The sequence below is a fragment of the Heterodontus francisci genome, chromosome 1 (assembly GCF_036365525.1).
Source record: "Heterodontus francisci isolate sHetFra1 chromosome 1, sHetFra1.hap1, whole genome shotgun sequence".
Classification (NCBI taxonomy): domain Eukaryota; kingdom Metazoa; phylum Chordata; class Chondrichthyes; order Heterodontiformes; family Heterodontidae; genus Heterodontus; species Heterodontus francisci.
In genome coordinates this window covers 22,666,532-22,693,083 of record NC_090371.1, presented here as the reverse complement: position 1 = coordinate 22,693,083, position 26,552 = coordinate 22,666,532, and the positions used below count along the sequence as shown (strand labels likewise).

At 43.6% G+C, this 26,552-nt stretch overlaps 1 protein-coding gene across 2 annotated transcripts in view; it reads left to right on the top strand.

The window, feature by feature from the left end:
* The window catches only part of LOC137368318 (sperm flagellar protein 1-like), a 99,989-nt gene that overhangs the window by 49,577 nt on the left and 23,860 nt on the right, over positions 1-26,552 (top strand). For both annotated transcript variants that reach the window (XM_068028718.1, XM_068028717.1), the window contains exons 4-5: positions 9,820-9,859; positions 16,842-16,929. In XM_068028718.1, the coding sequence (XP_067884819.1) occupies positions 9,820-9,859; positions 16,842-16,929 (128 nt within the window). The remainder of the gene's footprint in view (positions 1-9,819; positions 9,860-16,841; positions 16,930-26,552) is intronic.

Below are 26,552 nucleotides of genomic sequence, written 5' to 3'. Positions count from 1 at the left end.
ATACTAGATCTAAAATAGCCTGTTATCTAGTCGGTTCATCAACATACTTCTCTAGAAAACCATCCCTAACACACTCCAGAAATTTGTCCTCCACAGCATTAGTGTTCATTAGGTTTACCCAGTCTATATGCAGATTGAAGTCACCTATGATTACTGTATTACCTACGCTACATGCTTCTCTAATCTCCTAATTAATACCATGCCCCACACTACCACTACTGTTTGGTGGCCTATGAACAGCTCCTACCAATGTTTGCTGCCCCTTGCCGTTTCTTGGCTCCACCCAAACAGATTCCACATTTTGTTCCTCTGATCTGAGATCCTCCCTTACTTATGTACTGATCCCATCCCTATTATCAGCGCAACACCACCTCCTTTTCCTTTTTTCCTGTCCTTCCTAAATGTCAAATATCCTTGAATATTCAGTTCCCGGTCTTGGTCACCTTGTAGCCACGTTTCTGTTATGGAAATTAGATCATGCCATTTACCTCTACTTGGGCCTTTAAATCATCTTTCTTGTTGTGAATGTTGAGTGCATTCAGGTAGAGTCACTCTCCAATTTGCAAATTTATGGAAAATTGAAAAATTGGTGCAAAACCTCTCCTTTGTGATCTCTTTCCTTGGACTTAAGTTGTATTTTTTCAGAAGCAATTCCTTATCTACAATTGCCTCTAACAATTGTTCTGTACCCTCTTTTAGTACACCTGCATTTTCCCTCATCATTTTATAAAGCTAATACAAAATATTTAATACAAAAGCAAAATACTGCGGATGCTGGAAATCTGAAATAAAAGTAGAAAATGCAGGAAATATTCAGCAGGTCTGGCAGCATCTGTGGATAGAGAAACAGAGTTAATGTTTTAGGTCAATGACTTTTCGTTATTAAAAAATATTTTATGTCTGACATGTTTTCGTATTCCACAATTAAACACTCTCCATTTGTTTAACCATGCCTCTACTTTTTATATGCTTATTAAAAAATTCTTACTGTTTCACTTTATGTTATCTGCTAGTCCTTTAGCTTTCCTAATTTTTGTATTTATTTCTCTACTGCACTTTCTATATTCTTTAGCATTGTTCACCCTAATGTTATCATGCACCTCCCTTTTAAGTTTCAGTTTACATGTGATCCCTGTATTCACAGAGTTCTAATTCATTGATGCTAATGCTTTTTTCCTCAATTAAAATTCATTGAACTGTCCAATCCTTTCTTTAGTAGAAATAAGGCAGGAAAAGAAAAAAATTAAACGAAAGTAACGTCATTTTTCCAACGAAGTGTCAACCTGTCAACAAAGTGCTGCTCCCCTTGTTCCAAAGGAAAACAAAATCCACTTTCAAAAGAGGTAACCTTTAGGTAGATAAATGATAGGAATCTGTCTGTCTGTAACTTGATATGAAAATTCTGAACAAGTCATCAAGTTGTTTATGATCATCAACAGAATTACAGTCTTCACAATCAGACAGCTATTTGTTATTGATTAAATTCTTGTTGTGGGCTGAGTTGGTGTATGTCTGTAGCGGCACTACAGTCTTTGCTCAGCATCCCCTTATGGGGGCGAGATGAAATCTCAGCACAGGCACTTCTGGGACAATTAAAATAAATAAATAGATAAACCTAGGTTGTTGCTGCTGGCCGCTGTTTAGCCCACAGCGGATGATGCTGAGGTCTTGAAACAGGCATTAGGCCAGTCAATTATAGAGATAACAGACTGAATGTTACATCACCTGGGCACTTGCCTATGCCAGTATGACATTGCCACTGATCAGGTGAAGGACATTTCTCCATGAAATTATCCCTGCTGGGCCTGTTTTATGCCTATAAATAGGGTGCAGTGAAGTCCAATCTCTACCCCAGAAAAAGTTAGCGTTTAGAAATTCATGAGCCAATCAAGGATAGACAACATGAATTTGTCAAAGACCAGTTTGAATTTTTTTTTGAAGTATTGGTCAATTGAATAAATAAATAAGGTATTGTATGTATAGGAACAAAAGTGGGGCCCCTTGAGCCTGTCCCGCCATTCAATTAGTTCATGACTGGTCTGTACCTCAACTCCATTTACCTGCCTTAGCTCCATATCCCTTGATACCTGCTCTAACAAAAATCTATTGCTCTCACTTTTGAAAATTTCAATCATTCCAGCATCCACAGCTTTTCGTAGGAAATAATTCAATATTTCCACTACCCTTTGTGTACATTTGGAGTACAAAAATAAAGCAGTCTTGCTACGATTGTACGGGGCTTTGGTGAGACCACACCTGGAATACTGTGTGCAGTTTTGGTCTCCATATTTAAGAAAGGATATACTTTCATTGGAGACAGTACAGTGAAGGTCCACTGGATTGGTCACTGGGATGAGAAGGTTGACCTATGATGAGAGACTGAGTAAATTGGGACTATATCCTCTGGAGTTTAGAAGAATGAGAGGTGATCATATTGAAACTTACAAGATTCTGAAGGGGCTTGACAGGATAGATACTGAAAGGGGATCTAAAATATGGGGCACAGTCTCAAGATAAGGGGCTAATCATTTAGGATTGAGATGAGGAGAAATTTCAAGAGTTGTAAATCTTTGGAATTCTGTACCCCAGATGGTTGTGGATGTTCCATTGTTGAATATATTCAAGGCTGGGATAGACAGATTTTTGGTCTCTCAGGGAATCAAGGAATGTGGGGAGTGAGCAGGAAAGTAGAGTTGTAGCCCAAGATCAGCCATGGTCATACTGAATGGTGGAGCAGGCACGATGGGCCATATGGTCTACTTCTGCTCCTATTCCTTCTGTTTTTATGAAAAAGTGCTTCCTGAAATCCTTTTTAAATGGCCTAGAACTAATTGTAAGGTTGTGTCCTCAATAATTTATTGAATGTTTTACCCATGAGGTGTGAGCATCACTGGCAATACCAGCATTTAGTGCCCATCCTTAATTTCCCTTGAGAAGATCAATGTGAGCCATTTTCTTGAACTGCTACTGTCTGTGTGGTGAAAGTATTCCCGCAGCACCGTTAGGCAGGGAGTTCCAGGATTTTTATCAGCAATGCTGAAGGAGAGGCGATATATTTCCAAGTCATGATGGTGTGTTACTTGGAGGTGGTGGTATTCCCATGCACCTGCTACCCTTGGCCTTCAGGTGGTAGAGTTTGTGGGTTTATGATATGCTGTTGAAGAAACCTTGGGGAGTTGCTGCATTGCATGTTGTAAATGGTACACACTGCAGACATGTTGCATCAGTGACAGAGGGAGTGAACGATTAAGGTGATGGATCGGTTGCTGATCAGCGGGCTGTTTTGTCCTGGATGTTGTCGAACCTCTTGAGTGTTGCTGGAGCTGCACTCATCCATGCAAGTGGAGAGCATTCCATCACACTCCTGACTTGTGCCTTGTAGATGGTGGAAAGCCTTTGCAGAGTCAGGAGATGAGTAACTCATCGCAGAATTCCTAGCCTCTGACCTGCTATTATAGCCACAGTATTTATATGACTAGTCTAGTTAAGTTCCTGGTCAATAGTGACCCTCAGGATGTTGTAAGTGGGGGACTCGGTGATAGCAATGCAACTGAATGTCAAGGGGAAGTGGTTAGAATCTCTTTTGTTGGAGTTGGTCATTGCCTGGCACTTGTGTGACACGATTGTTACTTGCCAAGTGTCAGCCCAAGCTTGGATGTTGTAAAATCATACAATTTTACTGTACAGAAGGAGGCCATTCAGCCCCTCAGGCCCATACTATCTCTTTGAAAGAACTATCCAAGTTAGTCCCACTCCCCAGCTTTTTCCCATAATCCTGCAAATTAATCCTCTTCAAGTAAATGCCCAATTGCCCTTTGAAGGTTACTATGGAATTTGATTCCATGACCCATTCAGATAGTGAGTTCCAGATCTTAACAACCCTGTATGTGAAGAGATTGCCCTTCGTTCCACCTCCAGCTCTTCTACCAATTTTAAATCTGTGATCCCTGGTTACTTTCCAGGAGATATAGTTTCTCACTGTTTGTTCTATCAAAACCCCTCAGAATTTTGAATGTCACTGTTAAATCTCCCTTTAACCTTCTTTGTTTTAAGAACAATACCAGCTTCTCCAATCTCTTCACATAACTGAACTCCTTCATCCATGATATCACTCTGGTAAACCTCCTCTGTGCCCTTTCTTGACATCCTTCCGAAAGAATGGTGCCCAGAACTGTACACTGGACTTCATCTGAGGCCTAACCAGTGATTTATAAAGATTTAGCTTGATTTCCTTGTTTTAGTATTCAATGCCCCTAGTTACAAAGCCATCTTTAAGGATTTATGCATTTGCACCCCCTGTCCTTCTACTCCTGCACCTGACTCAAAATTTAGATTATCCTGTCTCTCCATGTTGTTCCTTTCAAAGTGCATCCCTTTATACTTATCCACATTAAATTGCATTTGTGATTTGTCTGCGCATTTCACCAGTCTGTCTATATCTTTCTGAAGTCTGCTACTATCCTGTTCACTATTTACTATATTGCCATCATCCGCAAACTTCAAAATTATAATCCCTGTACCTAAAGGAGCATAACATAAATAATAAGAAAAGCAATGGTCCAAATATCAATCTATGGGGGACCCCATTACATACTTACATCCTGTTGAAAAACATCTGTTCACCACTACTGTCTGTTGTCCGGGTATTGCTGCATGTGGCCTCGGACTACTTCATTATTTGAGGAATTACGAATGGGTACTGCAATTATCAGTGACCCTCCCCACTTCTGACCTTATGATGAATGAAAGGCTATTGATGAAGCAGCTGAAGATGGAATAAATGGGTCATTCTCGCATTGACAGGCTGTGACTAGTGAGGTACCGCAAGGATCAATACTTCTGCCCCAGCTGTTCACAATATATATCAATGATTTGGATGTGGGGACCAAATGTAATATTTCCAAGTTTGTGGATGACACAAAACTAGTTGGGAATGTGTGTTCTGAGGAAGATGCAAAGCGGCTTCATGGGATTTGGACAGACGTGGTGAGCGGGCAAGAACATGGCAGATAGGGGAGGTGGTGGCGTAGCGGTATTGTCACTGGACTAGTAACCCAGAGACCCAGGATATTGCTCTGGGGACATGGGTTCAAATCCCACCACAGCAGAAGGTGGAATTTGAATTCAAATAATAAATCTGGAATTAAAAAGCTAGTCTAATGATGGCCATGAAACCATTGTCGATTGTTGTAAAAACTCATCTGGTTCACTAATGTCCTTTAGGGAAGGAAATCTGCTGTCCTTACCTGGTCTGGCCTACATGTGACTCCAGAACCACAGCAATGTGGTTGACTCTTACATGCCCTCTGAAATGGCCTAGCAAGCCACTCAGTTAGGGCAATTAGGGATGGGCAATAAATCCTGGCCTAGCCAGCGACGCACACATCCCATGAATGAATAAAAAAAAGATGGAATATAATGTTAAAAAATGTGAGGTTATCCACTTTGGGAGGAGGAATAGATGTGCAGAGTATTTCTTAAACGGTAAGAAATTAGAAAGTGTAGATGTACAAAGGGACCTGGGTGTCCTCATCAATAAGTCACTGCTAGCTAACATGCAGGTGCAGCAAGCAATTAGGAAGGCTAATGGGATGTTAGCCTTTATCGTAAGAGGATTTGAGTACAGGAGTAGCGAAGGCTTGCTTCAATTGTATAGAACCTTGGTTGGACCGCAGCTGGAGTATTGTGTGCAGTTTTGATCCCCTTACCTTAGGAAGGATATTATTGCTATGGAGTGCAACGAAGGTTCACCAGATTTGTTCCTGGGATGGCGGGACTGTCCTATTAAGAGAGATTCGGGAAACTGGGCCTGTATTCTCTAAAGTTCAAAGAATGAGAGGTGATCTCGTTGAAAACTACAAAATACTGAAATGGATAGACGGGTAGATACAGGTAAGATGTTTTCCCTGATTGGAGAGTCTAGAACCAGGCGACACAATTTCAAAATAAGGGGGAAGCCACTTAGGACAGAGATGAGGAGAAATTTCCTTACTCAGAGGATTGTGAATCATTGGAATTCTCTACCCCAGAGGTCTGTGGAAGCTCAGTCATTGAGTATGTTTAAAGCAGAGATTGACAGATTTCTAAATACAATGACATAAAGGGATATGGGGATAGTGTGGGAAAAAGGCATTGAAATGGATCATCAGCTATGATAGTAATGAATGGCAGAGCAGGCTCGATGGGCTGCTATGTTATGCTGCTATGGCTGCTATACGCCTGCTCCTATGTTCCTATGGTTCGGCCAAGGATACTGACCCAAGGAATTACTGCAGCGATTCGGGCCTGAGATGATTGGCTTTCAACAATCACCATCTTTCTCTGTACTGCATATTACTCCAGGCAGTGGCAAGCTTTCCCCCCGATTCCCATTGAGTCATAGAGTCCTTTACGGCGCAGAAGGAGGCTATTTGGCCCATCGAGTCCATGCCGGCTCTCCATGGAGCAATCCAGTCAATGCCACTGCCCCTGCTCAAACCTCATAGCCTTGCAAGTCTATTTCCTCTAAGTGCCCATCTAACTGCCTTTTGAAATTATTGATTGTTTCTGCTTCCGGCATCCTCAATGGCAGCGGGTTCCAGGTTATTACCACTCGCTAAGTAAAAAAGTTCTTCCTCACATTTTGCTGCATCTTTTGCCCAAAATCTTCAATCTGTGTCCCCTAGTCCTTGTACCATTAGTAAATGGGAACCATTTTTCCTTGTCTGTTTTATCTAAGTCTGTCATAATCTTGTACACCACTATCAAATCTCCCCACAACCTCCTTTGCTCGAAGGAGGACAACGCCAGCTTTTCCGACCTAAACTTGTAACTAAAATCCCCGAACTCTGGACCCACAATTTTATGACGGCTGGACCAAGGCTGTAATGAGGTCAGGAGCTGAGTGACCGTGGTGAAATCCAAACTGCATCAGTGAGCAGGTTATTGCTGAGTAAGTGCTGCTTGATAACACCGTTGATGACACCTTCCATCACTTGGCTGCTGATGATCGAGAGTAGACTGATGGGGCAGTAATTGACTGTGTTGAATTTGTCCTGCTTTTTGTGGACAGGACATAACTGGGCAATTTTCCACATTGCGGGTAGATGCCAGTGTTGTAGCTGTACTGGAACAGCTTGGCTAGGGGCGTGGCTAGTTCAGGAGCACATGTCTTTATTAGTACAGCTGGGATGCTGTCAGGTATTTGCCGTATCCAGTGCCTTCAGCTGTTTCTTGATATCAGGTAGGGTGAATCAGATTGACTGAAGACTGGCATTTTTGATGCTGGAAACCTCAGGAGGAGGCCGAGATGGATCATCTACGTGGCACTTCTGGCTGAAGATGGTTGCAAATGCTTCAGCATTGTCCTTTGTACTCCATTGTTGAGCTCTGCCGTTGTTGAGGGCGGGGATGTTCGTGGAGCCTCCTCCTCCAGTTAGTCATTTAATTGTCCACCACCATTTACGACTGGATGTGGCAAGGCTGGATCAGCTTTGTTCTGATCCATTGGATGTGGATTTGCTTAGTTCTGTCTGTAGCATGCTGCTTCCTTTGTTTAGTATGCATGTAGTCCTGTGTTATCGTTTCACCAGGCTGACACCTCATTTAAAGGTGCTGCTCCTAGCATTCTTTTCTACGCTTCTCTGGGGAGATATATTGGCTTGGACAGGGTGTAGCACAGATTCACCAGAATGATTCTGGGACTTCAACATTTAAATTATGAAGACATTGCATTAAATTGGGCTTATATACCCTTGAGTTTTGAAGATTGTCCCCCATCTGGTAAGACAGGGTAGAGAAAATGGTCAGTTGTGTACCCTATCAAATCCTTTTAACACCTCAAACATCTTAATCAGATCGCACCTCAATCTTCTAAACTCAAGGAAATATCAGACAAATTTATTCAACTTTTTCATATAATTTAACTCTCTGAGCCCTGGTTATACTGCGCTGCATGCCCTCCAAAGCCAATATATCCTCCCAACAATGCAGCCCTCAGAACATTTTTTACTTTGAATGGTGAGATGATTTTAGCCTGTTTGAGTACATTAAACAAGGGAACAAAAGGCAACAGTACCAAACATTTAGACAAGCACTTTTTGATATAGAGCATATGTTCATTATCTGCAATTTCAAGCTGTATCAGTTCTAATTGGACTCCACACTAGCAGAAGGATATTGAGGCTTTAGAGAGAGAACATAATATATTCCTTGGGATATGGCCTGGTGGCGAGTCGAAGAGACTTAGTAGTTGGCAGGAAAAAAGACAGAGGCGCAAGGGGAGAGCCAACTGTGCAACAGCCCCGACAAACAAATTTCTCTGCAGCACCTGTGGAAGAGCCTGTCACTCTAGAATTGGCCTTTATAGCCACTCCAGGCGCTGCTTCACAAACCACTGACCACCTCCAGGCGTGTATCCATTGTCTCTCGAGATAGGGAGGCCCAAAAGAAAGATGGCCTGGTATGGAGAAAGACTTGGAAAAATTGAGTTTTTTCATGACAACAACATTGATTTATGAAGCGATATAATCAAAGTGTTTAAAATGATGAAAAGATGGGGCAGTGTAAATAGAAATAGACTCTTTCCACTAGCAAGGTGTCAAGGAGATGGGGCATAGATAAAAGATTAAACGTAAGAGATTTAGAACAGAGAGCAGGAGTAACTTCTTCACACATACAGTTGCAAGGCTGAGGAATTCACTTCCAGGATTAGTGGTTGAGGCTTAAATTGACAACATTCAAGATTAGATTGAATAGGTTGATAAAGAAAAGAGGGTTTAAGGCATATGGGAACAGGGTGAGTAAATGTGAGTGAACTATTTATTCACATGGAGGATAAACGCCAGCATGGACTGATTGAGCTGAATGGCCTGTAACCTTGAATCATAGAATGGTTACAGCACAGAAGGAGGCCATTCAGCTTGTTGAGCCCATACCAGCTCTCTGCAAGAGCAATTTAGCTTGCCCATACCCCAGCCCTTTCTCCATTGCCCTGAAAGCCTTTTTCTTGAGGTCTTATCCAATTCCCTTTTGAAAGCTGCCTCCACCAACCTTTCGGGCAGTACGTTCAGATCCTAACCACTTATGACCTTGTTGTGACTTCTATGAACCAAATTGCAGCATTCCATTCTGAAGTTCTATTGTTATTGAGCGCTCATTTCCAAAGCAAATTTTTTTAACATTTTATTTGGATTGTGCTAAATGATCATGTGAATGCAGTGTCTATTTTGAAAAAGTAAACAAGGGCTCTGAAGTCACAAGCATGGGATTGTACAAACACTTGACATGTCTATCTGGTTTCCTGTTTTGTATGATTCTATGATATGAAATTCTTTCCATCGCTATTTTAGTGAAGGCATTCTCCACAGTGATGGAGAAGGTAACTTTGGTTGAAGGTTTTAAATTTTCTTATGCCAATATCCTGCAGCATAATTCCAAAACTGAGTTAGAATCACTTTAAATAACATGTAGCTCCTTTAATGTAGTAAAAACATGCCAAGATGCTTCACAGGAGCATTATGAAACAACATTTGACAGCAAACTACATAAGAAGATAATTAGGGCAGATGAGCTTGGTGTAAGAGGTAGGTTTTAAGGAGCATCTGAAGGGAGGAAAGAGTGGTAGAGAGGCAGAGAGGTTTAGGGAAGGAATTCTGGAGCTGAGGACCAAGGCAGTTGAATCCACAGCTGCCAGTGATGGAGTGATTATAATTGGGAATGCTCAAGAAACCAGAACTGGTTTCAAAATTCATTCTCCTCTTTACATGTTCTGTTGTAACATAGGTTACTTTGCTGAAAAAAAACTTTCCAATAATCTTTTTGCTATATTGTTTTTCATAGGACCTTGAGTATTATAGCACAGCAATGGAACAAGACTTGGGTAAGAGCTTATTTAAGATGTAAACTAGATATGTAGCTAAAATGTCTGAGTTGCTTTCATTTTGCAAAAATGCTTATACACGGAGAAAAATGGTACTCAGTATCATGTGAATGTTTGTTTGGTTTTCTAGTATGCACAATACTATATGTTACGAGAAATGAATGAAAGGAGGATGGGGCACTATTGCACAGAAAACTGCTTTCAATGTAAAGTACTTCATATTTTCCATGGGAACTGTTTCCTTAAAAATGTTTTAATCTTTCAGAGAAATTGTTAATGTCATTGGGCTACAATGCCGTTATTCCACAGAAACTTCATTCTTTTCAAAACTGGAAAATGCCATTTGGCCTAACAAGCCTGTCCCATTTCAGATTTCAAGTCATAGTAGAAGCCAGAGAAGCCCGTCCTTAAATCTTAAACTGCTGTTATCTAACTCAACACAGCCTGGTGGGTGTTCAAACTAGGACAATCTGATCTGTGTGGTACAGTGCTATAGAAAGTGGTGCTTTTACTCACCGGCTCCCCAAGGAAGCTTACATCAAATCTTAGCTAGTAGTTCTGTTAGCTCAGGACAAGTATTGCTTACTGAATGGTGTCACTCATGGAAACAGAATCTGCAGAATTAGGTGAGCTTTCCTGAATGCCAAACGGAAATATTTGCAGTGATATGGGGAAAGTGTAAGGAAGTGGAACTAATTGGATAGCTCTTTCAAGGAGCCGGCAGAGGCATGATGGGCTAAATGACCTCCTTCTGTACTGTATGATTCAATTAGTATTATAAAGTTTAAAAAAAATACAGATCTGTTTCTCCAACCCTCCTTTTTCACTCCTATTATGTTCTGTTGTAACACAGGTTATATTGCTGAATCTCTATTTATTTTTCTCCATTCCAGAGCTTGACTTAGTTGACAGCAGTCCCCTTTTTAAGACAAAGTGTCATAGGTTCAAGCCCCAGTCAATGAAATGAACCCCTCAAGATAAACTCCCTGATCCTGTATGTATTCTCAGCAGAGAGCCATACCACAGAGAACATGAGTTTGAAAACAGGTACTTTAGTGTTGTAGTTCTGTCTCTGTCCAAGCTCCCTGCTGGAAATTGTGGAATCTAGGGGACAATCTAGGGTGACAGAAGCTGACTGCTCTCCTGGGGTGCACACTTCGCTGTTAGTCATGTGGCATACCATGTTGAGCAGGGCACTTGTGCAAGCGTCACCTCGATGTGTCAAAGCAGCTGAAATGTCAAAGTGCTATCATGATGTCACTCAGCCCTATTGGCTGGTTTGATGTCCACTTCCCAAAATTGGACCACACAGATCCATTCAATTAATGTACTTGTCACTCACTAAAGAGCAAGTATTCATCTGCAAGAGAGGCCCAGCATTAGTGTTATTTCAGGGGAGGTGGTGGCGTAGTGGTAATGTTGCTGGATTAATGATCCAGGGACCCAGGCCAATGTTTTGGGTACATGGGTTTGAATCCCACGAGAGCAGATGGTAAAATTTGAATTCAATTAATAAATCTGGAATTTAAAATAAAAAGCTAGTCTAATGGTGACCATCAAACCATTGTCGGTTATTGTAAATACCCACCTAGTTCACTAATATCCCTTAGGGAAGGAAATCTGCCATCCTTACCTAGTCTGGCCTACATGTGACTCCAGACCCACATCAATTTGGTTGACTCTTAACTGCCCTCTGAAATGACCTAACAAGCCACTCAGTTGTCAAGGGCAATTAGGGATGGGCAATAAATGCTGGCCTTGCCAACGATGCCCTCATCCCATGAATGAACTAAATTAAAGGGCAGGCACCAACTTACAGGTAATGTACTTTTGAATAACTTCTGCTATTGCAAAGTCTCTGGAAGTACTGTGGAGTGTTTTTGGAGGTGTTGTGTTGAATTCCAGGATTTGGCAGGGAGTGTTACATCGTCCTCAAGGAGAGCAGCGTAATTGGTGATCTGTCCACACAAAGGATGCAGCAGGTATGGAGGCTGCAGCTGCAATGCCTCTGGGTCTGCAGCACGACAGGGAGATGGAGCAGAGGCTGCAGAGAGGGCTAGTTCTGCACGATGTTCTCCACCAACTTGGAGCTGGGCCCCTGTGTTCCTTGACACTGACAGGAGGCTGTCTGGCAGACCAGCCAATGCACCGAGCATCTTGGTGTGCATGTCTATCAGCATTCTCCTGTACGCTGCCCCATTAAGGTCCTCATCTGAGTTCCCTGTAGTAGAACTTTTCTGCGACCTCATCCTCCAGTGAGCTGGCATCCTTTACTCCTGGCTTGGCTGCAGCCCTATCGTGCCCAGTGATGCACCATATGCTGATCCCTGGCGTGCTACTGAAATTCTTGGGTGTGTGAAAGCAGAAGGGGAAGGTTGGGTGAGGGAAGGGAGGTGGGGCGGGGAGCACCATTTGTAGCTTCCTCATCATGTCAAATAGCTGGATGTGAGTGAGCTTGGAGTTGAAGCAGGAACATACTGTCATCCTCAGTGTTTTCAGCGATGCCGGATGTTGCAACCAGCTCCATTATGTGGGAATGATCTCCTCCACAGGTATCCTTGTCCCCCCACGAGATCTGCTCTGCTACCTTCTATTGTATATCACCTTGTCCTGCAAGAGAGAAGGAAGAATGTCGGTCGTTATGGAGCACTGTGTTTGGATGTTGTGTCTGTCATAGCTGAATAGCTGGAGTTATGTGGAATAGTGAAAGCTGTGAGTCTGACAGCATTGGTAGGTGTGTGAGGGTGAGATGGAGTATCTGAATGTTCCAGCTGAGTCCTGACTGCCAGCGACTGGTGCTGGGTGAATGAGCAGCATGAGAGGATGGTGGAGTAATGGGTAGGGGTTGTCATGCGAAGATGCATTCACTGACTTTGACCACCTACGTGAGGTTATTAGACTTCTTGTGGCACTGCTGCCTGTAAAATAAAAGGGTCTTATGGTTGAAACTGAACCCAGATATTAATTCTGCATCCAACAGAAATAGTCCATAGATAAACCCTCAAAGCTCATTCCCTAAAACTTGACCATATGTACAAAATAGTTTGGGGTCACCAAGTCCCCGGGCAAAACAAACTCTAATTGTTACTAGATAGCAGTTAGGAATTCTGCAGAAGGTATAGCTCATCACACACTAATCTCTGCTGGAAAGTGCCCATGCATGCACATCAAATGAAAACGGGTTCAGCCTCACCTGCAATGCATTGCACAATTAAATATCCTAAAACTCATTGTCCACGCTTGAAGAAGTATTGGTGGTCGGTCAGAATCCAGGAAACTCAGCATGAGTTAACAAAAGAATGGGAGACATTGGATTACAAGTGGCTGCATAAGTGGCCTGCCTAACATCTGTGTAGATTGGTGCAACCAGACCTCTCCACATCTTCGCCACTATTATTCATGCAGTGGTGGAGGAAAAGATTTAAAGAGAATGAACCCCATCAGAATTCTACATGTGTCTATTGGCCCCTTCTGCCTTTCCAAGAAAAATATACTGGCCACATCCTATAAGTATCTGAGGAAGAATGTGTATATTATAAGAGTACACTTTACCAAATTGCCAATAAGGGATATTTGCCATCAGTTGAATGATGACCTGAAACCCTGGTCATCTGGCCATACTCCTTTGTTGGTGGCTATGAAAGCGACAACTACATTCAGGCAGCCATGGGAAATCTCTGTTATATCAGCAAGGTATTCATCAGGCGAAGGGTACACTTCACAGGAGAACTAGGGAATTCTTCCAGTTTGAAATCACAGCAAGGGAGTAGTGAGGTAGAGATAACAGAACTACATAAGAACGCAGAGCAGGAGTAGACCATAATCACTCTTGAGTCTACTCTGCTATTCAATAAAATTATCACAGATCTTCTAACTCAACTGCACTTTCCCACCCTGTCCCCATATACCCTGATTCCCTGATGGATTTTCAGTGTAACAGAGTTTACAAGGCTTACAAAGGTTCAGGATGCACTAGATGGCAGCCATGTTGCTTTGCAAAGTTCTACATTCAACTCTTCCACTCTCTGAATGTACAGATGGTGTAACAGAATGCAAAGAATTCAGCATGTCAGTATGGGAGATGCAAAAAGTTATGATGAACACAGAAATAGGAGTAGGACATTTAACACCTCAAGGCCAATCCACCATTCATTTGTATCATTGATGATCTGGAGTTCAACTCCATTTAGCAGCCTTTGCTCCATTTCCTTTGATAACCGATCTCAGCCTTGCAAATCTCTGTTGACCCAGCATCTACTGCCTTTTTGGCAAAGGGAATTTCAAATTTGAGTGAAAAAGCCTTCTTGATCTCACTTTTGAATAGCCAAGCTCGAATTTAAGATTATGCCCCCTTGTTCAGACAGCTGCGGACAGAACCGGAAGTACCTTGCTTACTGGCTTCCAGACTTTAGACTTTAGTGCTTTATCTGATGGTGAGGGAGGAGTTAAGGCTCTGATGACAAATGTAGCCAATGGTAAACAGAGGAAAAGACTTCAGTGATCAGTTGTGCTCTGTTTCTCCTTGCAACATACCCTTTAAGATACCAACAGTCCTTCTTGATGACCAGTCTAATAGAGGCATTTATCTCATTGCAGTATCCCTCTGCTGTAAAGTGTTGCTACCCGACCTGAACCTGACCAGACTCGACCCAAGTGTCGGGTTCGGGTTTGGTCGGGTCTGTCTTCTGGGTCCAGCATTCAGGCTCGGGTCGGGTCAGGCTGGACGTAGACAGTCCTGCCTTGCTCTGGGAAGTAATCTTCAAATGAACATTCAGGACGTTAAGGCGGGAAACTGGGAAATGTGCAGTCCAGGCTCCGCATTCTGCAGTAAAGCCTGGCTACTCGACCAAAGCCAACTGTGTAGGGTTCGGGTCGGGCATTTAAAAAAATGAAAGGACTCGGGCCTAGGTTGGGTTTGGGTTAGCTGTTGTCAGGTCAGGCCCGGGTCGGGTTTTAATTTTATACCCGAACTAGGCTTTACTCTGCTGCCACTTAAGTCACTCTTAATTGGGTAGTTATCCATGAAAGCGTGGGATATACCTTGTCACCCAGAAGCCATCTGCTGACATGTTGTTTCTGATGAAGGGAAGGGGCGAATTTCAAAGTTAACTGTTTGGGAGGTGAAAGTTGTGTAGATGGGAGCAGGAATTTACAAAGGTTCACAGATTAAGGGCAGGTGGATTTAATGTGGGCAAGTGTGAGGTCAATCACGTTGGATCCAAGAAAGACAAATCGTAATGGTGGGAAACTAGGAACTGTGGAGGAGGGTAGCCAGAAGCAGAAGTCACTAAAGGTTAGAGCTCAGGTACAAAAAATAATCAAACAAGTGAGGAGTCTGAAATGTGGGTTGTGTTGAGTATCAGCTGGAAGGTGTAATGTTAGAGTGCTAAGATTGCTGCTGAAGTTAACTTCACCTCAATATCACAATGCTGCCCAATGCGTCATTAACATTTTCATTTACTTTATTATTAAGATCCTATTTACCATCCATTGACTCCCTTTGCTGTGATTGATCTGCAGAAAACAAGCTAAGAATGAATGAATATTATTGCCCCCTTGAGTTAAAGAGAAACAGGTAGAAGGCTGTGCCTATGCGATGCTTCACAGAGATGCTGTGTAATGTTCATCCATTAACCTGGAGCAGGCACCATGTCCCAGCCTTGTCATTTCCCACAGCAAGAATAGACTGCCTCACCATCGGCTCCATAGCCTGCTCCTGATAAAGTGTGAAGTGTTTAAGGTCAGGAATGTCTGCTCTGGTATTCGCTCTCTCCCTCTCTCTCTTTTCCAGCCATTATGCACTACTTTGTCCTGCAACAAGATTTACTAAATAAAGTGAAGACTAGAAATTGTCAGCTTGGTGGAACTAGACAGCTAAAGTAAGAAACTTGGTAACATTATCCTATTAAAGTGGAGGAAGAGGCCTCAGGTTTGGGCGTGCACATCATTGATGTAAGTAAGGGGAGGTACCTGTTAAGATCCCAATTTAGTGTCTCCTGGCTTCACCAGAGTGCATTATAAAGGGCTGTTTGTGTGACTTTTAATTTGTGAGGTTGAAGACTGTGTTGATGCCCATGGGAGAAAAGGGAGAGTGACCAGTATGTACATTACCTGAGTTAGATCATTCACCTTCTTGGGAAACTAGCTTGCAGTCCTGTGGGCAAGAGAAGTTGCACTCAGCACCTTAACACCTCTCTTCAGATAGCACGAGACTTTTTTGGAGTCTTTTCCTATGGGTACACAGCAGTCTGTTTTTTCTCTGCTCTATTTCATTAAAGAGGGTTTACAGGTCCAGCTCATGAAGCATCCAATCAAGTGACCTGCCAATGAACTGCATGAGGCAAGCACTCACCTACTGCTCATTCGGCTTGCTACCGCAATTGTTAGTCCAAACTAGCTTTTAAAGGTGGCACTCTAATTTCCTAATACATTAATCCCATTAAATACAGGACTTATGCCAGTGACTCCTCCAATGAATATGCAAATATATATTGACATTTTATGATGTTTGAATGAGGCTTATTTGCGATTTCCTTCATGGTAAATTAGACTGCTGAGGCTCATACCTGAAGAATGACTAAGAAAAGCCAGAAACTGGCATTATCATTGGGACTCGGGGACTTTTAATCCAAAATTGGGTGGCAAACTGCACTACATGTTGTAAGTGTAAACACTCAAGTGATTTGTCACCATGTCGCATTACGACTAGTCACATGTCCTCAGAATGATCAGGTAGACGAGATATTGGAAAGCTGCCAGCATCACCTGCTTTACCTCAGTGTCTTCAGGAAAGAGCAAAGGAAAAATAGTTGTAACTTGATGTAAAAGTATGCAGATCTATGGCTATAGTTATAGTTTATCTCTCTCTTTTATTCCCTGACTGTAAATCTCACTCCCGCCACCTCTTACTCTTTGTTTCTGTGTAATTCTACTTAATTGAAAACGTGCTATTGTATTGACATTTTTTTTCTTTTCGCACAAGGCCAGTTTCCAGCATCACCACGGTCAAAGGGTTGTTCAACAGGAGACCATCACTATATTCAACTACGAGCTGACCACCCAGCATTAAGGTACTGCCAATTCATAATGCTATGAATAGATAACTGTAAACTTATAAATGACTTAGCTATTGGAAAAGAGATCCGTATATCATGTTTGCTGATGATACCAAGTGGAGCAGTAAACATGAATGGGAGCAGAAACTTGCTCAGCAACAACTTGCTCAGTGATGCTCAGTTTGGGTTCTGCCAGGGCCACTCAGCTCCTGACCTCATTCCAGCCTTGGTTCAAACATGGACAAAAGAGCTGAATTCAAGAGGTGAGGTGAGAGTGACTGCCCTTGACATCAAGGCAGCATTTGACCGAGTATGGCATCAAGGAGCCCTAGAAAAACTGAAATCAATGGGAATCAGGGGGAAAACGCTCCGCGAGTTGGAGTCATACGCAAAGGAAGATGGTTGTGGTTGTTGGAGGTCAATCATCTCCGTTCCAGCACGTCACTGCAGGAGTTCCTCAGGGTAGTGTCCTAGGCTCAACCATCTTCAGCTGTTCATCAATGACCTTCCTTCAAACATAAGGTCAGAAGTGGGAATGTTCGCTGATGATTGTACAATGTTCAGCACCATTTGCAACTCCTCAGATACTGAAGCAGTCCGTGTAGAAATGCAGAAAGACCTGGACAATATCCAGGCTTGAGCAGATAAGTGGCAAGTAACATTTGCGCCACACAAGTGCCAGGCAATGACCATCTCCAACCAGAGAGAATCTAACCATCTTCCCTTGAGGGCGGCACAGTGGCGCAGTGGTTAGCACCGCAGCCTCACAGCTCCAGGGACCCGGGTTTGATTCCGGGTACTGCCTGTGTGGAGTTTGCAAGTTCTCCCTGTGTCTGCGTGGGTTTTCTCCGGGTGCTCCGGTTTCCTCCCACAAGCCAAAAGACTTGCAGGTTGATAGGTAAATTGGCCATTATAAATTGTCACTAGTATAGGTAGGTGGTAGGGAAATATAGGGACAGGTGGGGATGTTTGGTAGGAATGTGGGATTAGTGTAGGATTAGTATAAATGGGTGGTTGATGTTCGGCACAGACTCGGTGGGCCGAAGGGCCTGTTTCAGTGCTGTATCTCTAATCTAATCTAAAAAAAGATATTCAACGGCATTACCATCGCTGAATTCCCGACTATCAACATCCTAGGGGGTACCGTTGACCAGAAACTGAACTGGAGTAGCCATATAAATACCGTGGCTACAACAGCAGGTCAGAGGCTAGAAATCCTGTGGCAAGCAACTCACCTCCTGGCTTCCCAAAGCCTGTCCACCATCTACAAGCCACAAGTCAGGGCTGTGATGGAATACCTGGATGGGTGCAGCTCCAACAACACTCAAGAAGCTCGACACCATCCAGGACAAAGCAGCCCACTTGATTGGTACCCCATCCGCAAACATTCACTCCCTCCACCACTGATGCAGGGTGGCAGCAGTGTGTCCCATCTCCAAGATGCACTGCAGCAACGCGCCAAGGCTTCTTGGACAGCACCATCCAAACCCACGACCTGTACCAACTAGAAGGACAAGGGCAGCAAATGCATGGGAACACCACCACATGCAAGTTCCCCTCCAAGTCACACACCATCCTGACTTGGAACTATATCGCCTTTCCTTCACTGTTGCTGGTTCAAAATCCTGGAACTCCCTTCCTAACAGCACTGTGGGTGTACCTACCTCACATGGACTACAGCAGTTCAAGAAGGTAGCTCACCACCTTTTCAAGTGAAATTAGGAATGGGCAATAAATACTGGCCGAGCCAGCAATGCCCATATCCCATGAATGAATAAAAAAAAATTGATAAATTAAGTGAATGGGCAAAACTCAAAATACAGGTCCAACATTAGATGTGATTCCGTGATCGGTCAACATTTGCTAAATAATCAACAGTGTGCTAAGAGTTACGCTGACAACCAATTTAAGATTGTCAGTAGGGCTTGCAGTGTGGCACATATGTAACTGGAAGCTACATATATTAATACTCAGTGCCCTGTTCCTTGCAGACAGAAACAATACATTCCAACATTCGCCTCTTTCAGCTGAACAAAATAAGTGACAGCCATTCACTGATTCATTCCTCAGGGCAATGCCCTGACAAATCAGAGTCAACCTGCCTGGTTTAAATTTCAAATTAAGCTCAGCAGTTCACTGTCAGTCACCGTAAACTGGTACATTCACCATGGCAATGCCTCTACCAATCAGAGTTCACTTGCCAACCAATCAGCACTGTCTTCTCATGCATTATAAGTTGTTGTTTTCCCTTACATTGGTAATTCTTGCGATTGTCCTGATGAGTGCAAGATGAAAAGCATCAACAACGTGTCTCCATTTTCAGCAACAATGTGATAAATGCCAGATAATGTGTTTTTTAATGATGTTGATTGAAGGATTCATTTGACCAGGATGCCAGGGACAACTCTAAAATAAAAGCAAAATACGTCAGATGCTGGAAATAGAGTCACAGAGTCGTATAGCATAGAAACAAGCCCTTCGGCCCACCGCGTTCATGCTGACCATAATGCCTATCTATACCAATCCCACCTGCCTGCATTACTTCCATATCCCTCTATGCCTTGCTCATTCAAATACCTGTCCAGATGCCTCTTAAATGTTGTGACTGTTCCTCCCTCCACCACCTCTTCAGGCAGCTCATTCCAGATACCCCCTATTCTTTGCGTGAAAAATTTACCCCTTTGATCCCCTTTAAACCTCCTCCCTCTCACCTTAAATCTATGGCCTCTAGTTTTAGTCACCCCTACCATGGGAAACAGACTCTGGCTATCTACCCTATCTTTGCCTCTCATAATTTTATATACCTCTATCATGTCCCCTCTCAGCCTCCTTCGCTCCAGGGAAAACAGACCCAGCCTATCCAATCTCTCTTTATAACTCAAGCTCTCCAAACCAGGCAACATCCTTGTGAATCTTTTCTGCACCCTCTCTAGCTTAATCACATCTTTCCTGTGGTGTGGCGACCAGAACTGCACACTATACTCCAAATGCGTCCTAACCAACGTTATGTACAACTGTAACATGACGTCCCAACTCTTGTACTCAATGCCTCGGCCGATGAAGGCAAGCATGCCATAGGCCTTATTCACCACCCTGTCTACCTGTGTTGCCACTTTCAGGGAACTATGTACTTGCACCCCAAGGTCTCTCTGCTCAAAAACACTCCCCAGGGCCCTGCCATTCACTGTATATGTCCTGCCCTGGTTTAACTTCCCAAAATGTATCACTTCACACTTGTCTGTGTTAAATTCCATTTGCCACTCCCTTGCCTACTTTCCCAGTTGATCTATATCCTGTTGTAACCTCAGACAACCTTCACTGTCCACTATACCACCAATTTTGGTGTCATCTGCAAACTTACTAATCATGCCCCTTACATTCACATCCAAGCCATTAATATATATGACAAACAACAGAGGGCCCAGCACCAATCCCTGCGGCACACCACTGGACACCGGCCTCCAATCTGAAAAACAACCCTCCACTACCACCCTCTGCCTCCTATTACCATGCCAATTTTGTATCCAATTTGCTAGCTCACCCTGGGTCCCGTGTGTTCAAACCTTCTGGACCAGCCTACCATGCGGGACCTTGTCAAAGACCTTGCTAAAGTCCATGTAGACAATGTCCATCGCCCTGCATTCGTCAATCCTCTTGGTCACCTCCTTGAAAAACTCAATCAAATTCGTGAGACATGATTTCCCACACACAAAGCCATGCTGACTATCCCTAATCAGACCATGCCTTTCCAGATGCATATAAATCCTGTCTTTCAGAATCCCTTCCAATAACTTTCCCACCACTGATGTAAGGCTCACCGGCCTGTAGTTCCCTGGCTTATCCCTGCTGCCCTTCTTAAATAAAGGCACAACATTAGCTATCCTCCAGTCTTCCGGTACCTCACCCGTGGCTAGCGATGATACAAAAATCTCTGCCAGGGCCCCAGAAATCTCCTCCCTTGCTTCCCATAGCATCCTAGGAAACACCTGGTCAGGCCCTGGAATTTATCCACCTTAATGCGCTTCAAAACCTCCAACACCTCCTGCTTTGTAATGTTGATATGCTCCAGGATATCGGTGTTCCCTCCCTTGAACTCACTAGCTTCCATGATCTTCTCCACGGTAAATACGGAGGAGTAATAAATCATTTAAGACCTCGCCCATTTCCCGTGGCTCCACACATAGATTGCCACACTGATCCTTAAGGGGACCTACTCTCTCCCTGGCTACCCTTTTACTCTTAATATACTTATTGAATCTTTTAGGATTCTCTTTTATCTTATCTGCCAGGGAAATTTCATGGCTTCTTTTTGCCCTCCTAATTTCCTTCTTAACTGTAGTCCTACATCCCCTATATTCCTCGAGGGACTCGCTTGATCCCAGCTGCCTATACCTGACATATGCCTCCTTCTTGGACCTGACCAGACCCTCAATATCCCTGGTTAACCAAGGTTCCCTGAACTTGCCAGCCTTGCCCTTCCATCTAACAGGAACATGCCGGCCCTGAACTCTTCCTATCTCACTTTTAAAAGCCTCCCACTTGCCAGACGTCCCTTTACCTGTAAGCAGCCTCTCCCATTCAACTTTTGAGAGTTCCTGTCTGATGCCATCGAAATTAGCCTTCCCCCAGTTTAGGACTTCAACCTGAGGAGCAGTCCTATCCTTTTCCTATCTTGAAGCTTGAAGTTATGGTCACTGGTCCCAAAGTGCTCCCCCACTGACACATCAACCACCTGCCCATCCTCATTCCCTAAGAGGAGGTCGAGTGTAGTCCCTTCTCTAGTAGGGCCATCCACATACTGCTTCAGAAAATTATCCTGGACACACTTAATAAGTTCTTCCCCAACTGATCCCTTAGCACTACAGCAGTCCCAGTCAATATTAGGGAAGTTAACATCACCTACCATTACAACCCTATAATTCCTACACCTATCTGTGATTTCCCTACATATATGTCCTCCACTTCCCTCTGACTATTGGGGGACCTATAGTATAATCCCATCAAAGTGATCACCCCTTTCTTATTTCTAAGTTCTACCCGTATGGCCTCGCTGGACATTCCCCCCGGGATATCCTCTCTAAGTACTGTTGTGACGTCCTCCCTAATCAATAGTGCAACTCCCCCTCCTCTCTTACCTCCACCTCTGTCAAGCCAGAAGCATTGGTACCCTAGAACATTGAGCTGCCAGTCCTGCCCATCCCTCAACCACGTTTCCGTAATAGCTATAATATCACAATCCCAGGTACCGATTCATGCTCTGAGTTCATCTGTCTTACCTATTAGGCTTTTTGCATTAAAGTAAATGCAGTTTAGCCTACCAGACCTTCCACGCTCCCTGTCCTGCCCCTGCCCGGTCTGCCTACTGGACTTGCTTGCTTTAACAATCTGAAAGAAAAACAAGAAATGCTGGAAACACTCAGCTGGTCTGGCAGCATCTGTGGAGAGAGAAGCAGAGTTAATGTTTCAGGTCAATGACATTTCATCAGAACTAGCAGAGGCTACAAATGTAATAGATTTTAAGCAAGTAAAGCGGGGGTGGGGCAAGAGATAACAAAAGGCGTGTTGATAGGACAAGGTCACAGAATAACTGACCAGAAGGTCATGGAGCAAAGGCAAACAGTATGTTAATGGTGTGGTGAAAAACAATGCGTTAGTACAGAGAGGGTGTTAATTGACAGGAAACTGAACAGCCTAGCCACAAGCACAAACATGAAAAAAACAGAGGGTAGGCACAGTAGAAACAAACTAAAATAAAATAAACACATAAAAAAGAAAAAAGAACTAAAAATAAAAAGGGGGGGGCCTGTCATGCTCTGAAATTATTGAACTCAATGTTTATTTATTTATTTAGAGATACAGCACTGAAACAGGCTCTTCGACCCACCGAGTCTGTACTGACCAACAACCACCCATTTATACTAACCCTACTGTAATCCCATATTCCCTACCCCCTACCTACACTAGGGGCAATTTACAACAGCCAATTTACCTATCACCTGTAAGTCTTTGGCTGTGGGGGGAAACTGGAGCAACCGGCGAAAACCCACGCAGTCACAGGGAGAACTTGCAAACTCCGCACAGGCAGTACCCAGAATCGAACCTGGGTCCCTAGAGCTGTGAGGCTGCAGTGCTAACCACTGCGCCACTGTGCCGCCCTATTCAATCCAGCAGACTGTAGTGTGCCTAATCGGTAAATGAGGTGCTGTTCCTTGATCTTGCGTTGATGTTCACGGGAACACTGCAGCAATCCCAGGACAGACATGGGGGCATGAGAGCAGGGCGGGGTGTTGAAATGGTCAGCAACTGGAAGCTCAGGGTCATGCTTTCAGACTGAGCAGAGGTGTTCCGCAAAGTGGTCACCCAGCCTGCATTTGGTCTTCCCAATGTAAAGGAGACCACATTGTGAGCAGCGCATACAGTATCCTAAATTGAAAGAAGTACAAGTAAATCGCTGCTTCACCTGAAAGGAATGTTTGGGGCCTTGTATGGTGAGGAGAGAGGAGGTAAATGGGCAGGTATTACACCTCATGGGGAAGGTGGGATGGGGATGAGGTGGTGGGGGTAATGGAAGAGTGGACCAGGGTGTTGCGGAGGGAACGATCCCTTTGGAGTGCTGACAGGGGAGGGGAGTGTAATTGTCAGGTAATGATGAGCTAAGAGTTTAAGAAGGAAGGGAAAGATGGAAATGAAACAGTAATTGGAAAGTGTGGCAGCTCTACTTCACCATGTCCATTGACCTCACAACCATGCCTGTGCTCTCAGACTGCCCATCTGACATTGTCATGAATGAGTCAGAATTTCTTACAAGTGAATGTTGCGATGATTGAAACCTTTTACTTTGACCCCATCAAATGTTGTGCCTCATTACCATGGACTCCCATATCTTTCTCTGGCTGTTAACCCAGACTTCACACAAAATTGATGTTAAAAATATCAAGTTCCAAATCCTATGTACTACCAAGACCTCTCGCTTCCAAGTCTGCAATATTCTGAGCTTTATCTTTGTCACCTGGAGGCTCAAGTTCCACGGTGCTGTGTTGGCATCCCATCCTCAGACTGTAAATTTTCAAATTGCGGCTGTTCATATCCTGACCAGCACTAAGTCCCACTTGCCCATGACCTTCAATCCCGTTACCCTATGTTCACTGCCCATCCTAAACTGAACAAATACTGCCAGAGCTGCTGAGTATTTCCAGCATTTTCTGTTTTTATTTCAAATTTAAAATCCTCGTCCTCAGCTATAAATCCTTCCAATAGTTTGGCCATCCATGCTCTTCCTTCAACATTGCTCTTGGTACTTGCTATGGATTCCTTTTGAATTCCGTCTCTTCTCCATTTTCACTCTCCACCTGCAGGTCTACCAGTCATTTTGGGCCTACTGTCCTGAAAGCTACCAAAAAACCTCCACTTTTTTTTACACCCTTCCCCTCCTTCAAAAGCCAGCTCAAAGCTACTGTTTTTCCGTGTCCTAATTGGTCTTTCACCTTTCAATGTCTATTTTCACGCCTTTGAAACTTGTTGGGCCATGTTATTATTTTAGAGGCACATTTCAATGCATGTAGTTTTTACGCCTTTCTCATTCCCTGGCTGTGCGTGTTCATGGGTAGCATGCATTACCTGGCTGTATGTTCCCTGGCATTTGCACAGCCTGTGTGTTGCCTGACAATGTGCACTGCTTGGCTGCGTGTTGCCTAACAGTGTGCATGGCCTTGCTACATGTTGCCTAACTGTGTGTTTTGGCCTCGCTGCATGATGCCTGGCATTGTGCGCTGCCTGGCTGCATGTTCCCTGGCATTGCGCATTGCTTGGCTGCGTGTTGCCTGACATTGTGCATTGCCTGGCTGCGTGTTGCATGACAGTGTGCATTGCCTGGCTGCCTGTTGCATGACGGTGTGCGTTGCCTCGCTGCGTGTTGCCTCACTGTGTGCATTGCCTGGCTACGTGTTGCCTGACAGTGTGCAATGCCTGGATGTATGTTGCCAATGTTGCTTGGCTGTGTGTTGCCTGTCTGCACTTATAACCTGGCAGTACACATTGGGTGGCTGTCTTCATTGCCTGCCTGTGCATGTTGTCATGCAGGCCCCCACCTGCCAAGAATGAGGCATGTTAATTTCACCGCATGGACATTAAATTTCAAATTGTTGCTGGAAAGAAGAGAAGGCCTGTTACAGGGGTTGCCAGGCCCATGGCTGGAAAGACATTTTTGCATATTAACAGACAGTGCTTGTAGACAAAGGAGCTATTCCCTGCTCCAATTCAATCTGCAAACAGATGTGGTCAGACCAGTTAGTCACATGCCTGTCTGGCTATTGTAGAACTTTGAACTGAGAGCCTGCAGAAAGCTCTTTGCTCCTGGATTGAAAAGTCCTTTCCTGTCCTGTCTTGTCTGTTCCAATCTCTTTCTCATGGAACTCCAAAAACCGACTGAAGACACATGAACCCCAAGAGAGAAAAGTCTCCTACACTGAACAAGGTTTAAGAAGAATACTGGACCCCAATGAAAAGGAAGATCCACCTACAATCAAGGACTACAGTGAGCTCGCAGAACCGTAACAACAACTCTTCAGATATTGCCTCAAACCTTTCCACTTATTTTTCTTCTGCTCTTTTCTGTCTATTTGCATGTGTGTATCGCGTATGCATGCGCGTGTGGGACGCGTTGTGTTAACTGAATTAGAGTTTTAAGTTTAAGATAAAATTTCACCTTTTTTCTTTAAACCTAAGAAAACCTGCGTGTTTGTGCTGGTTTCTTTGCCTTATAATTAGAAAGTGGTGAACAAGGATTCACCAAAGGGGAGCTAAAAACACGGTGTGTTTAAAATTAAACCTTGTTACAATAAGACTAGATGAAGGCTGAAAGGGAACCCTAGACCTCTTTCTCACCTGGTCGTAACAGAAATTTGGGGGCTCATCCAGGATTGACCCACAGACAAATGACAGAAATTGGAAATGGGAAGCTAAATTGTTCCCAATTTAAAAAGAGCAAGATTAATACTGATTTTATTGTGGTCGTATGTGATTGAATGCAAACATATCTGCAACTGAAGCTAGTAGCTCTCCAAGCCAGGGTACAATAACTTGGGATAAGTTAAAAGCACTGTCTATGGAATGGCTAAGCAATGTGGGATCACTGTACGTGGCAAGGCTAAGAAGTCTGAACTCCTAAGGCTAATGGCCAACCATTTTTCCCTTGAATCTAAAGAAGTAGAAACACAGTTAGAAGCAGACCCAGACAGGATACTGCTAGCAAAGATACAATTGGAACAAAAGAAACTTGAATTAGAAGACAGGGAAAGAGAAAGAGAGTGACAGGAGAAGGAGAAAGAGAGAGGCTTCCAGAAGAAATGTGAAGAGAAAGAAAGAGCCTTCCAGAAGGAATGTGAAGAAAATGAAAGGCAGGAAAGAGAGAGAGAGAAAGAATATTCCAGAAAGAATACAAAGAAAGAGAATTGAAGCAGCTTGAGTTAACTAGGGGGCGACAGAGTAACCCCAGTGAAAGCATGGCCAATATGGAAAAGCATAATTCAGGGCTGGGTACAAAATTGCTAAAACTCGCTCAACTAATTCCAAAATTCAATGAGGAAGATGTGGAGGAATTTTTTGTGTCGTTTGAGAAAGTGGCAAGGCAACTAAAATGG